Source organism: Strongylocentrotus purpuratus, unplaced genomic scaffold (assembly GCF_000002235.5).
Source record: "Strongylocentrotus purpuratus isolate Spur 01 unplaced genomic scaffold, Spur_5.0 spur5_scaffold_5, whole genome shotgun sequence".
NCBI lineage: Eukaryota > Metazoa > Echinodermata > Echinoidea > Camarodonta > Strongylocentrotidae > Strongylocentrotus > Strongylocentrotus purpuratus.
In genome coordinates, this window is record NW_022145611.1 from 21,837,409 (window position 1) to 21,851,988 (window position 14,580).

The following is a 14,580-nucleotide window of genomic DNA, read 5'->3' on the forward strand; positions in this document are numbered from 1 at the left end:
AGAAAGTTATGAATTATTGAAGTTGTGATCAATCAAATACAAATTGGCAACTCTGTGACTTATTATACGAGCTCTCCTTCATTTGCTTTGTGCATAATATTCCATAAAATCATGTTTTCTTCGTTATTGATGACGGAATATATATTTGTTCCTTGCAGGGGGAGTATAGAAACATATTTGCAATTATTATATTTAGGGTGCATGTATGGTTGAAATTTTTCTTGAGGGAAAATGAAAATTTTAGATTTTTTTAGTACTGAGCAAATGGAAGTTGAGCTCGCATGATACGTCATAGAGTTGCCAATTTGTGTTTGATTGATCACAACTTCAAAAATCCTAACTTCCTTATTTTTAATCGGAATTTGCTCAAACTTCCACTGACTTGTTTCTCTCATTTTTCTACTCCTATTAAAACTAACTTAATTTCAGGGTGGACTTCCCCTTTAATAATATCCATGAGTATTCAAACATTTTAAAATTATGATACATAAGTGAGCATTTTGACCAATCATTGCCACATGTAGCAGCAAAAGACCATTTTAAGTTGTATGACGTCAGTCCGGTTAAATTTGTGTGATGTAATTGAGCGTATACTGGCCAGTGATTGGATATCATAAGGCAGTCCGGTTAAAGTTGTGTGACGTCATTGAGCGTACTGGCCGCTGATTGGATGGTGAATGTTAAGATGGCTAGTTGTTTTCTAACGTTATTCCATCGAGTCTCTTGATCGGGGTCATCGTCGATAAGATATAAAGCATCGACCACAGCGGGAAACTCCGCACCCGAATACGTATCGACACTACTCGGTGCAAAGATGACATGCCTGGGTGAATGAATCAGAAATGGGAAAAAAGTCGACTTAGGTCCTTGATAAACTGTTTAGATGTGGAGCGGTGTTGGGGATTTGTCACCGGATGGGAATAAAATGATTAACGGTTCGACACCGAACCGTGGTTCTTTTGACAAGTCATTAATCTACATCTGCCTCTCGCAACCCAGGTGTAGTAAATGAATACCTTGTAGAGAGGAATTCAACGATTAAGGGCAGCTTGGCTTTAACCAAGGGTAGGGGCTCTAAGCATCCACTGGGATTGATAATTATGTGTACAGTACAATCTTCTTCTCCTCCTTCCTTTTCTTCCTCTTCTCCTTTTTTATCTTTTATTTTGTATTGTTCATTGTCATCTTCTTCTTCTTTTCTTCTTCTTCTTCTTCTTCTTCTTCTTCTTCTTCTTCTTCTTCTTCTTCTTCTTCTTCTTCTTCTTCTTCACCGTCTTCTTCTCCATCTCTTTCTACTTTTCACCCCCCCCCCCCTCCGACTCACACCCCCTCTTTTTGTCCTTGTTATCCTCCTTCTCCTCCAGTCCTTTATTGAGTAACGAGAATACAATATTTTAAACAAAATTCTTAATTCATGATAAAGCCCACCTCATGCAATGACTTTTGAGTCTGTGTTATGCCTGTATGAGTATCCCTGAGTAAATATAAATTCGTAGGTCAAGCTACAAAATGATGACGGTATACGAATGATCAATGTAAGAATGATGGGGAGGAATGGTTAAATTATGTTTCTTTGATCATACCTCAACCACTGTCTGTCTGGTAGCCCAGCTGGATCAATGAAAGCTCGTTCAAGCTGCATCATCTGATCATTAACACGTCTTACTGCATAGGCGCTTGATGTAGAACAAGGAGATAAAATACGTTATAAGATGATGAAGCGGATCATAATAATGCAATGATTGGTTGAGAGCATACACGTGACCAGGAATTTATTTAGCCCAACATGTTATTTTACTAATGACCGGTCATTAGTAAAATCGTGTTATATAACATCATTTTATAAAACAAATAATACATCATCTTATAAAACAAATAATACATCATCTTATAAAACATATAATACCCATCATTTTGTTCCTGCTGTGTATTATTTGTATAATAATAATAAGCAGTAAATAAATATAATAAGAGAAATGAAACAAACTTAATGCATATAGTTAAAAACCGTGACTGAAAATGCACTTTACAAAGTAAGACAGGACTAGGCTTACTGAAGAAGAAATGTCAATTTTTTATTTTTAAATGTAATTGCGGTTGCTTTCAAAAGATGAGAACATCCATAAGTACACAAAGACAGTTATCCATTCAGTTATCCAATATGATTTGTTATCCTACGGAAGTAGATGTCCAAGGTAAGCAGTTGTTCACGTTTTTAAGGGATATGATAGTCAACTGATCGTTAACGTCGTCGGGATAAGAAGTACTTACTCGTTCAAATCGATATCAGATACTTCCATTTCAAAATTCTGCGCGGATTCGGTGAAATTATCCAGAGCTGATTTCATGTCATCTGTAGGAGAGGAAACAGGTTACTAAAATACTGATAATCATTGTATACCATTAGTAATTCGACACATTGATATAATTATTTATGCATTCCATTGATAGATTCAATATGAATGTGTAAGTTCTGCCTGTCAATCTATATAGTTGGGAAATTAACCGAACATGACATGAGTAGAACGTGCACTACTTGAACAAAATTAGATGTATTGCAAATACGAAACTTATCCCACCAAAATACGACAACATAGACGATCTGGTTGATTTTGGTCATTTTTAAAGTGATCTTTACTTTTAAAATACATTTAGAATCTGAATGACTGAGGAAGGTAACAATAAGTGTTAACGAAACCTTAACATCTACATTAATTTTTCATTAAAGTGTGAAGCACAATCTCATTTTATTTTGTTGTCCGTCATTTTAATCGGGAGTAATATGAGTTGCTACACAATTTTAAAGTGTTTTTCTTCTTATTCATGAATAATTAATTCGTTTTACCCAATACGACGCCATTTTGTGTCAGTTTAACTCCAAAATTTCTCTCCAAGCCTTGTGCAGCTTGTTGTAGTTTAGCGGCATAGTCCGCACAGCCGAATGGAAGAATCACGGAGTCTGCAAGATCTCGCGAGAGTTCGAGATAAACTCTCGCAACGGTTAGGTGACGCCAAAAGTTCCGATCCAAGAAGTTCTTCACGTAGTAAAAGGTCTCATAGACGGAATGGTAGACGGGATAAGACGACAACCCCAATCTCTGAAACAGGCAGAAAATTGCAAAAACTATCTGAAAACCATTTCTCTCTTTCTAAGTTACTATACAGTATAATTCCCTTACAAAAAAGTACCATGGTAACCATGTTTTTTTGTCCAAATTACCATCCACCATGGTAACCATGGTTATCATGGTACCAAAACAATGAAATACATAGGGTCATCAAACAATGTATTTCATTGTTTTGGTACCGTGATAATCATGGTTACCATGGTACTTTTTTTGTAATAGCTATGATGAACATGAGTGATGTCGTAGTAGTGGCATACTGTATAACGTATAACTTAACTTTAAGAATAGTGCAAATACAAAGACCGACATACAGTATCTCTCTCTCTCTCTCTCTCTCTCTCAGACAAAGTCCTGATTAATCTTCGAAATGGTGGTGGAGAACACATAGTTCCGGAAAGATATCATTTCGCGTATACAACCGTAGTAAAGAATATCTCACTAACGAAACGAAGATTAATGCAACTTAAGCCCCGGTCACAAATACCATTACGAGCTGCTACGAACGCCGTATGAACGATGTTCAGACAATTTCGTAAGATCTTCGTAAGAAGGCCATACGAAACTAACGTTCGTAAACCGTTCGTAAGTTCGCAGGTTGGTCGATGGTCTTGTCCAAGATTTTTTTCAACCTCGTACGAAACTCTTTCTTCGTATGGCGGCCATACGAACGTCGTAATTACAACGTAAGAACCACGCAAGTTCTTCGTACATTTTGTAGGATCGATAGACAGTTCTATAGAAGCCTCAAATTTCTCACGATGATCTGAAGAACGCCTGAAGTTGTCCATAGAGGGCTCTTACGGCGTTCTTAAAGGTAATACAAAGTTTTGGTATGGGGTCATGAATTTGGTTCAAATGAACATATTGGAAGCATATGCGATCCTACAATATTCAATGATCGTTGTCGCGGTTGAAATCGAGTCTAAAGCTATGAAATTATAAATAATACACTCTTTTTGTTGTATAGCTCCCTCTCAACGGCAATATATTAATTAAGCTATTAAACAATGTGTGTGTGTGTGTGTGTGTATTAAATATTAAATATTAATATTAAACAATGTTTCTTGACTAAAATCGACCAATTTGCTATTCTCGTTTGGAAGTTATATGTCACATCTACATATTCTGAGATTTTCATGGTCGCAGCTACCATTGTACGGCCGTAGGCGCTATTTGAAATTTATCAAAATTTACCGGGAGCACCGGTAAATTTTTATATTCAATTTTTCTCGAAAGCAGAAGTGTTTTAGAGGCTAAACTTTCTGGTACTTATAATGCATCCACAGGGGCATCAAAATATATTTAAATTTTAAAGAATCACTATCCACCCAATTTTCAAAATTTCCCAAAACTTTGTATTACCTTTAAGAACGCCTTAACGGAGATTCGTATGGCTTTCGTACGAACGACTCCTGGTGTTCGTAAGGCGTTCGTAAGATGCCCGTAAGGTGTACATACACATCCTATGCAATCTATGCAGCGCTTTTTTTGCAACCAGACAAAATATTTTAGAAATCGTGAAATCTTCTTAGTATTACGAATTACTTGAGAATGCCGTCAGTTACACATACGACCATCTTGTGAGAACAAAAACTCGTAAGATGGCCGTAAGTCCGAAATAAGAAAAACTCAAGGCATTCTTACGAAAAAAAACGAAAAATTAAATGGCGTTCGAACGAAGTCCGTTAGAAGGACGTAAGAAACTATGTCCCATCTAAGAATCTCTACGAACTCTGGAATTCCTACGAACAGGGAGATTCGTACGAACGCATCGTTCGTACGAACCTTTGTGACCGTAGCTTAAAGATAAACTCCAGTAATGGTAAAAAAAAAAATTAATTCTCACTGAATCAAACGAAACTTACACTGAATGTTCAAGATTACAAATAAATGACATGTGCCAAACAATTTTGGAAGAAAATGTATACTGGCTGAGTAATGAGCATAGAAAGACAAGGAAACCAAGGTAGTACCATCCCCGACACCATGTGTGTTGTCCCATATATAGCTTTCTATGTGAGTGTTTGTTACTTTACCAAGACTCGGTCAAATTTATTATGATTTTGATGACTCCAGAACCTTGCAGTGCACACCAATACTTACATGCTACATGATCAACTGTTTCTGATCCTTTCACACCTTTTCTTTCACAATGCAATCGCATTACCAGTACTAAAGTTTATCTTTAACCTTACTCAAACAAAAATTGGGTATTACATTTTTTGTTTCCCCATCGCCTAATTATTATTTTTCTGCCCCTTTTCAGTAGAACACACTGCAAGAAATGATAACTTTCTCCTTCTACTCCAACCTTTATACAGCATCTTCTTTCCTACTCAAAATGACTAGATGCGAACTGGCTAGATGCAAACTGACTAAATACAAACTGACTATGCAAACAATTTGTTTATGATGTTCCCCACACAGTACTGTGTGGGTTTTCAATTCCCTTTCTGTTGCAAGGTATGCGTTCTCTTTACTGAATTTGTCTTAATATGTAAACCATACTTGTGTAAGAAGGAAATTAACTTTCAAGTGAATAGTCTTACTATGAAATCGTAGACGTAGAGGAGATCGGTTGAAGGGACTCCGATCCGGTGCATAAACGGAGCATAATCACTTCCCGACCCGATCCCTGCCGTGCTACAGGTATATCAATTTTTTTTAAAGGAGTAGAAATAAAGATGTAAGAAATACGAGCATTAATGAAGATAGCAAGACTCCAAAAAGAATGAAATATCCGACCTAATCTACGATATTTGAAAACACAAACAAAAATAGGTATGACCTCACACTTGCTGATTATAGGCACGTTTCTGTAGTGTTTATAAAATGAAGAGGGAGGGAATATTTCTCATCTCAGACTGAGGCGGGGATGTAAGGGGGTGTACGTACATGTAAGACGAGTTCTTTATACAAATTATGTAACTCTTACAAGTATATGGGTACGGAAAAGGTATTGTTTGAGGGGAATTAATAGGGAAACTGAATCCACCCATTAGGTATTCTTGTGTATCTTCCCAGTAAAATATTTTAGACGGATATTTACAAAGGCGTTCCGGTCCTCGGATCAGGAACGCGTTCCAGCCACACATCATAGGCTGAGCGCTCCTGGGTCTCACCATCAGGGACCTAGACATGAAAGAGAGAGAGAGAGAGAGAGAGAGAGAGAGAGAGAGAGAGAGGGAGAGGGAGGAGGAGAGAGAGAAAGAGAGAGAAGAGAGAGAAGAGAGAGAGAGAGAGAGAGAGGGGAGAGGGAGAAGAGAGAGGTAGAGAGAAAGATAAAGGGAAATAAGAGCGAGAGAGGGAGAGAGAGAGGGGGAGAGAGGGAAAGAGAGAGAGAGGGAGGGGAGAGAGAAAGGGAAAGAGGAAGAGAGAGAGAGAGGGGGAGAGGAATCGGAGAGAGAGCGAGGAAAGGAGTCGGGGAGAATAGATGAATAAGACGGAAATTAGAGTTAGAACATTGGTATGAAATTTTCACAAATATTGATACACATTTATCAAACAATATTCAGAAATCGTAAGTTCATTTTGATTATCAGATAACAAACGAACCTAATCCAATGATTATCATCTTTGGACTTGCCTTTTTGGCGGCATCCCAAACGGCCTGCTGTAAAAGAGGCGTTGCTCTTGCCCCAAATGTAAAGTTCCCCACCACGGCACTATCTATGTTGATATAGGCCACAGCTCTCTCACCAAGTATCTTCTGATATTCCTGTTTATATTTGTTGGAAATTAAAAAAGAAACACATATAATGTCGTTAATAATCAATTTTCACTATATCGTAAAAACAATCCCCAAGATACAAAATTGTTTATCAAATGGAAATATTATTATAATGAAGTTGTAAGTTACACAAACATGACAAAAGAATGACTAATGAAGAGACATGCTTTACAAAGTTAGATAGATACGTGTGGACGAGAAGACCGATTAATATACACATTTGGAAGCGAATAGTGGATACATGAATACATGTAGAACATATGTACAGTAGATAGATAATTATGGTGATGGTTTGGGTCATGGATAAGTTTAAGCGGGCAGAGGTTTTGTAAATACGTTTACCTCTACAAACTCAGTAGACCCGACCAAGCCATACTCCTCAGCACCCCAACTGCAAAACATTACAGATCTTCGTGGTCGCCAACCTGTACACAAAACAAAACAAAAAAGGTAAATAAAATATTTACAATAACAATAAATATACTTTGACGAGTATCCTAATGTGTATTACTGCGTGTCTGTACCCCCCCCCCCCCCAATCACATATAAGGACAATTTCCCTTAAGAGACTTAAAGCTAGGTAGTGTACCTCTAAGAAAACCACCCTTTGAGTATTTATCTTACATTCAAATAGTTCATAATTACGGACTTATGAATAATTGGAATACTCACCTATTTTGAGCATCTGTGAATAGACCCTTGTTGTCTCCATAAGAATACCTGTACCACTAGATGGATCTACAGCACCATAAACCCAGGCATCACGATGGTTGCCTAGCAACACATACCGATCTGGAGGATAGATATCGGAGAGAATAAACATTTCTAACCTGCTGTATAATAACGAATCTTCCATTCATACTTTAATATGTTTATCATCCACGATCATCACTCCATTCATATTCAAAAATAATAATTAGGTTAAATAATGAATGACACATATCAAATTATATTATTACTTATGATTTAAACATCCAAGCAAATATATAGTTCACCTGGTTCAACTGCTCCGTTGATCACACCGATTACGTTATAGATGGTTCGAATCTCTCTTGAAGTTTGTATGCTCATCTTCACTTTTCTGAATATCAATATAAATAGATTGAAAAGTAGCATAAATATTTTTGCCGAAACGGAGGCGAGTTTTCTCAGTCGGTAAAGCGTCTGCCTGTCGAACCAAAGATCTCGGGTTCGAATCCCACCCAGTCGGAAGACTGAAACCTTCGTGGGTGTTGACGTGCCCCTCCCCTTGTTTCATAGACGCAGGCTATGTTAAGTAGAAAACACTCCATCCCTCGGATAGGACGTTAAATGGAGGCCCCGTGTAGAGGAGAGTCACCGCCTTTTGCCCATTGCACTATTCTTATAAGAGTAGGGGGAAACCCCGGTGTAGTGGTCCACATGCACACCCCAGTACAGTACGACAATACTCTGTATTAAAAGAGGGATGTACTCCAGTGGAAGAAGACGAAGAAGCTGAAATATTGTTTATTCATCTATGTAAATGTAATCGTAAGAAAATTATCTTTTCCGGTATATACTGTCTCTACCAAGAAATTAAGAACGAGGAGATGGATAGTGTATATAGCTGCAGGTGATAATTGGTATATGTATACAAAGACTGACTGAGTGGTTTTGGTTCAGATGGGTGAAGAGGTTCACCTTTCATCCAACAATAATTACGTCAGTGCATAAGGCTTGATGATAACGATCACTATTTTGTCTCTATTCACTTCTGAAGTTTTGTTAGTTATTCCGTTTGTCCGTTATCGCATTCATTTTCACTGATTTCATCACTGCAAGTTAAAGTTAACACCATCCTCACAAAGGTATTCTTGACGATGTCTTTATAATCATCCGTGTGAATGAAGTACTCACCTGTTAGGATTAGTTAATCCATGTTAATGAACTACTCACCTGTTAGGATCAGTAAATCCTGGTCCGTATCTGTAGGTGATGTTAAGACCTCCCTTCCAAGCATTCTGGACCTCATCACCTCCAAGTTCACTGCATCCACATCGAGTTAAAGCATGAAACAGGAAAAATATAACAATGACAACAAGTTTTATTATTTTTTTTTGGGGGGGGGGGGTGGGGGTGGGGCATATGGCACCAGTCATTTGGCTAGTGTCTATTCTAAATTTTGTTATTGGCATTCTGTTATTTTATTGAAAACATTATTGTTTTAACGTAGCTATTGGTACAGTAAACACTCATTAGAGAAGCTGGACGTGCTGTCGGGAAGTGTGAGAGAGAGTGAGAGGGATGGGGGGAACATAGAGGGGGTGAAGACGGATGGGGAGGGAGAGAAGGAAAGGAAATGAAAGAGACAATATTATGTAGTTTAACACCTTTCCTACATACCTCAACAACTGCTGCGCATCACCGTATGAAATCGGATGAACCGGGATAGTGGGCAAAGAGGGATCCGATGCGTTTAACCGGTACATATAAGCTGGTGATATAGAAGATGAAAGCCATAATTATATTATTCTTTAAAAAGCTATCACGAGGATAATATTGAAACACAACTAAAACAATGAAATCCAAAAAATGCGCTTGGAAATAAATAGGCCTGTCATCTGCACCGCATTACCTCACCCCCCCCCCCATCTCTCTCTCTCTCTCTCTCTCTCTCTAATCTTTATCTTCGTTGTAAAGTATTTGGCGTCACTAAATCATAAGAATCCAAGCCAGACTTAATCGGTTTCATAGACACAGGGAATACGTTATAGTGCGAAACACGACGTCCCTCGGATAGGAGGTTAAATGGAGGCCCCGTATTGAGGGGAGTCACCTCCTCAGCACGATAAGTACACATCCACTACATCCTCCGTTAAAAACCCACCTCATTAACCGTACAAGAGAAGGGATGACGACGTGTAGGGGTCCAACTGAACATCCAGATCGATTTGACTCACGAAATGTACTCTTCTTATGCTACATGACTTGTATGATTATGAACCATTATTTACCAAAAACTCGCTGTTCAGTAAACTGTATATTTCCGACGTAAGTATTGGATTAAATACCAGCTCTGGTATACAGTTTCCTGAACGGAAAGTTTTTGGCAAGTACTGTACTTACGTTTAGCAGGATATCCGGGAGTAATCGGATCTCCTGGGCTCCCAACCTTTACGGTCCCTCTCTGCACTCCAGTATCCGGTAGCCACCAATCATTCTGATAGACCGCCTCAGAGCCATCACGGGCATAATCGTTCGGATCCGAATACATGATAACTCCTATAGCACCTGCTAATTGAGCGTGTAATACCTGTCCAAATTAAAGAGAGAGAGAGAGAGAGAAGAAAAAATACTAATGCATGAGGAAAGGAATAATGTTTCAATCATGTATTTACATGTATATTGATGCGTATTTATTTTATTTGGTCCAGAGAGCCAAATGATGTTAGTGACGTCATGGCAGTGGTTCGAACAACCCGATAGGTCTTGTAACAGCTAGTGACAGCCTAATCCATTTCTGTGATCTTTAATTTTGTTAGTTTGCTACACAAGAAGACAATTATCATGTATAGATATCGACAAAATATCTTACCTTTTGTCCACGAAAGTTATTTCCATATTTGACGATGACGATTGACCCGTTGATATTAATATCTGGTCGGTTCTTAGCTAGCCAGTCAAAATCATCTGCTGTACCATAATTGACGTATACAAGAGGCCCCTGAAAAAAAAGTAGTCAACAAAATTGGGGGACGAACAAATAAATGCAGCCCCCTCTGCTGCATATAGACCTTGTTTTATGATGAGAGAGTATATATACGAAGGCATTAAGTGATAGCTCTAAGTCTCATATGGAGTAAAATCATCACTAACAAAATCATAAAAAAACAAAGGCATTGAACCGGAGGGGAAATTTAGCTTTTAGTTGTGAATGCCACAGAGCATATAATAAATTACGAAGAATAGATTTGCCCCTCCCCCCTTCCTATCCTAAAGATGGATGGACGCCCTGTTGAATAGAACAATATTAGCACACTATTTTTTTACGCATGGTATCAACTTTCTACAAAATGTGTCAATTCATTGAACATTTTGATTTGCATTCTAAAAGAGGAAACTTATACAGATAAACGATTTTTTTCTTCTTCATTAACATGTATCCTACATCCACTGAGCACTAATTGTGGGTAGATTTACATCTCGATCAAGCTAACTAACTCTATAGTGTCCAGTGTATTTAATGAGTGTTGAACTCGTGTTCAAGTGAATGGATCATGTATTGAACGTACCTCTGGTTCTCCCTGTGCTGAGTATGCATTGAATGGTGGCACAACATCTGTATTATTATCTTCAGGTCGAAGAACAGCCTCAGTTAAAGCACTGGTGAAGACAGCTACTCCATTATCAGTTATCATCACCTTAAGTCGTTGTAAAATAGGATCATAGAAATACTATTGAACTGATTGCTGAATACAGGACTAAGCAAAGGGAATATGCGTGGCAGGGAGAAGAAGAAAGATATTGTAGAAAGAGAGGGTAACAAATCTTTACCGTACCCAAGAAATATAAAAAATTAAAATAACAGGAAATTGAAAGAAGAAGTGTTGAGCAAAAAAACAGCCGAAACAAAGAATGCGCATTACCTTTTGAATAAAATAGAGATTAATGCCTAGTTCAAATTTGCTCTACGGCTAGGATACGGCGGCCGAATACGCCCCCGAAATTGACAGATACTTGCGGCGGCCACAGAGAACCTGCGGTGGCCTCAGGATCACCCTCGGGCGTATCCCTATATCTTTACAGGCCGTACTGGTCGCCGTGGGATTATAACGCGGAGTTATAACTGTTTTCATTTCTAGATTGGCCTTAGCAATTAGACACGCCGTATCCATGCCGTAGAGCGGTTCCATTGTGACCGTACGTCAGGCGTACGACAGCCTTGCGTTTTATATACTCCAGGGGTGAAGCGGTAGCATCAGTCTGGCCGCACGGTCGCCGTATGGTCCCCGCTCGACCCCTTGCGGGCTCCTTGCGTCTGCCTTAGTATTTGTCAAAAAAGCTACGGCCGCCGCAGGGACGACCTAAGGCATCACTTCAAAGGCCATACGGCAGTCGCTGATTTTCTGTCTCCACTAATTCTAAATACGCCGTGCGGCTACCCTAACGTATGTGACCGCTACCGTATGTGAGCGTGGGAATGCTGCGGCGGTCCTGTTATTCCTATTAGCCGTAGATATTTCAGACCGCACGTCCGCCGCTGCAAATGTGACCTAGGCATTACCTCTGGTACCTCTAGAAATTCACCCATGATCCTGGAATTACTCTGATTTTTATAACATAGTGATATCGACACCAAGAAATCTTTGTACTTGTGCTAAATAAATTTAAATTAGACCACAATTCTATTCGACCTTACCTTATTCGGATTATCAGGATCAGGATAAGCCAAGAGAACATCATAGGGTAGTAACCGAACCGAATCTAATCCGTACTCAGTCCAGAGACTAACAAGCATCTCAGCATTCTCCTTCTCTGCTGGTGTTCCCGCCAAATGAGGTCGGCTGCTTAATTGTCTAAAGTTATCAATGAATGGGAAACTTATATAGCCGCGTCTTTAACTATTTTCCATTGTAATAATAAACCAATCACGTCGAAGTGGATTTTCTCATCTTATATATTCGTGTGTGGATTAAATCAAAACACTAGTAATTGAGATGTTATTCAACTGTTACCCCCTTCCCACCTCTGCATTTACTCATCAAAGCTCACTTTTATCAACATCCCAGGATATAATCATTTCAACCGGCAGTCCTGCTTCCGTTGGTCATTAATAATCATGTATAATACTTTCTCCCTTGTTCAAAATCACAATCCATATAGCTCCGTTAATTCTCATTTGAGAATGCCCCCTATCGGCAGAATCCAACAGCCTAACATGTACGTTAGCCTATGGACTTTTACAAAAAAAAACGTTAAAAATTCATTATTGTTTAAACGAAAAGCACATCCACCCCGGCGTACGTTATCACTAGCTCTTTCATTGGAACCCTCATCTCCCATTGACTTTTGAAAGTTCACCCACCGTAATTTGATCAAAATAGGTTGCAAGCTCGCCAATGCCTATAATTATAACACATGTACAACATGTCTAACTTTGGACTCAATTTACCACGCGATTGTAAGGTTATAAGTCAAGCACACGAAGGATAAGAAGCGTGAATTATCATAGATCAGTTCTGATTTGTTCATTATGTCCATTTCATCCAACCCCCCCCCCCCCCCCCCCCCCCCACAGTAATTTTTCCATTTAGTATAGGCAAGCATTTTGCCGAGGTAAGCAAAAACATGAATATTCATCAACACCATAGACTATTCGATTATTAACAGAGGGGTGCAATTGTGCACCACATCAAACTCCCCTACTTTCAGTCAAGTATTTCATTGTATTATGTAGTTTGGTAGGTTTATTTTACTAACTGTTTAATTATCAGATATCAATGATAGTTTAAAGATATGGAAATGATTCTTGTATTTTATATTTAGCAAAGCAATCTCACATATACAAAATCACTATCAAGTGTCGTCTGATCCGCCGATTGCCGCCTGCTATATACGCGAACTAGCTACGTTTGTGCTGGCGAAAATGAGACAACTGGAGCAATATGTAAGTAAACTTGCATAGCCTTCTGAAGACTTCTGAGGCCTTATGTTTTATATAAAGATGGACCTACATGTATGGCGCTTTCCGCCAGGAAAATATGACTAGGCCTATATTAGAGGGATTGGGGCGGAAGGGGGGGGGGGGCAAATAGAGTAAGAGAAAGAAAGGGAAAGACAAAGGCAACCTAAAGAATAACGGTAGTACTAGTCATACGACCCCACCACCCCTGCGAGTTGTGAGTTTAAACTCACAACCCGCTGACCACACCTTATCATCACTCTATGGCTTTGTTCTCTTACTCATTATGATACTTGCTACGCTTACGGACATCATAAGTAGAGGGGAAATTATCTGAAAACATGGTCGTTTAATCTTACCTCAGCACCCACACCACACCCCGACCCCCTCTACCAAGAGAAGTGGCGGTAGTAAAGCAGAAGCAAGTAGGGATTGTCCCTGGTATAATAGTACTTCTAGAAGAAGGAGTATTGTATTGAGTACAAACATGAATAATAGCACTTACTCCTCTTGTACTTTTGTTCTTACTACAGCACTTCATCTTAGAAATGGTACATTTCATTTCTATCACGATCTTTATGTCTGCGTTGGGTTAATTTAATAAAATTTACCTGACATGTTCCTCAATGTTTTCTGCCTGGCACTCCTCGATCATGAGAACACTGATGGTTTCATTTTCACTTGGTGTGTTGGTCGATGGCGATGATGAGGCAGAGCAAGAACCGTCAGGGATCCCGAATTGTCCGATGAGAATTCCGATGGCGAGCATGGCGGCTCCGACGACGATCAGGCCAAAGATAAACACTCTTGATTGAGGTTTCATGGTTAATCTTCAAGGAGGAATCACCTCCTTTCTTACACCACAAACCGCCTTACGAAGCTGGACTGATTTCTCGATTAGCTCTCAGGCTTGCAAGGGAGAGCTACTGTGTTGTGTGCGAATGGAATGATAGATATGAATCAAACACAATATTATTCACCGTGTTTCGTGTTCCGCTTTGGAACACAATATTGGCCTATTTTTATTTGCTCAGAGTCAAGGCTGGAAAGTATGAAGTCCTATACCTGTTCGGAAATAT

General features: G+C 39.1%; 1 protein-coding gene across 1 annotated transcript; it reads right to left on the reverse strand.

Moving 5' to 3' along the window:
- Positions 1-444: 444 nt before the first annotated feature.
- Positions 445-14,435, reverse strand: LOC594763 (glutamate carboxypeptidase 2). The gene is made up of 17 exons (XM_030999099.1): positions 14,113-14,435; positions 12,239-12,395; positions 11,112-11,240; positions 10,415-10,543; positions 9,946-10,132; positions 9,223-9,313; positions 8,776-8,865; positions 7,854-7,939; positions 7,531-7,650; positions 7,201-7,283; positions 6,715-6,846; positions 6,178-6,260; positions 5,678-5,771; positions 2,846-3,098; positions 2,272-2,353; positions 1,584-1,676; positions 445-823 (listed from the first exon to the last, which is right to left on the reverse strand). Exons 1-17 carry the CDS (start codon positions 14,322-14,324, stop codon positions 628-630), a joined length of 2,217 nt encoding a protein of 738 aa, XP_030854959.1. The 5' UTR covers positions 14,325-14,435; the 3' UTR covers positions 445-627.
- Between the last annotated feature and the right edge of the window lie 145 nt (positions 14,436-14,580).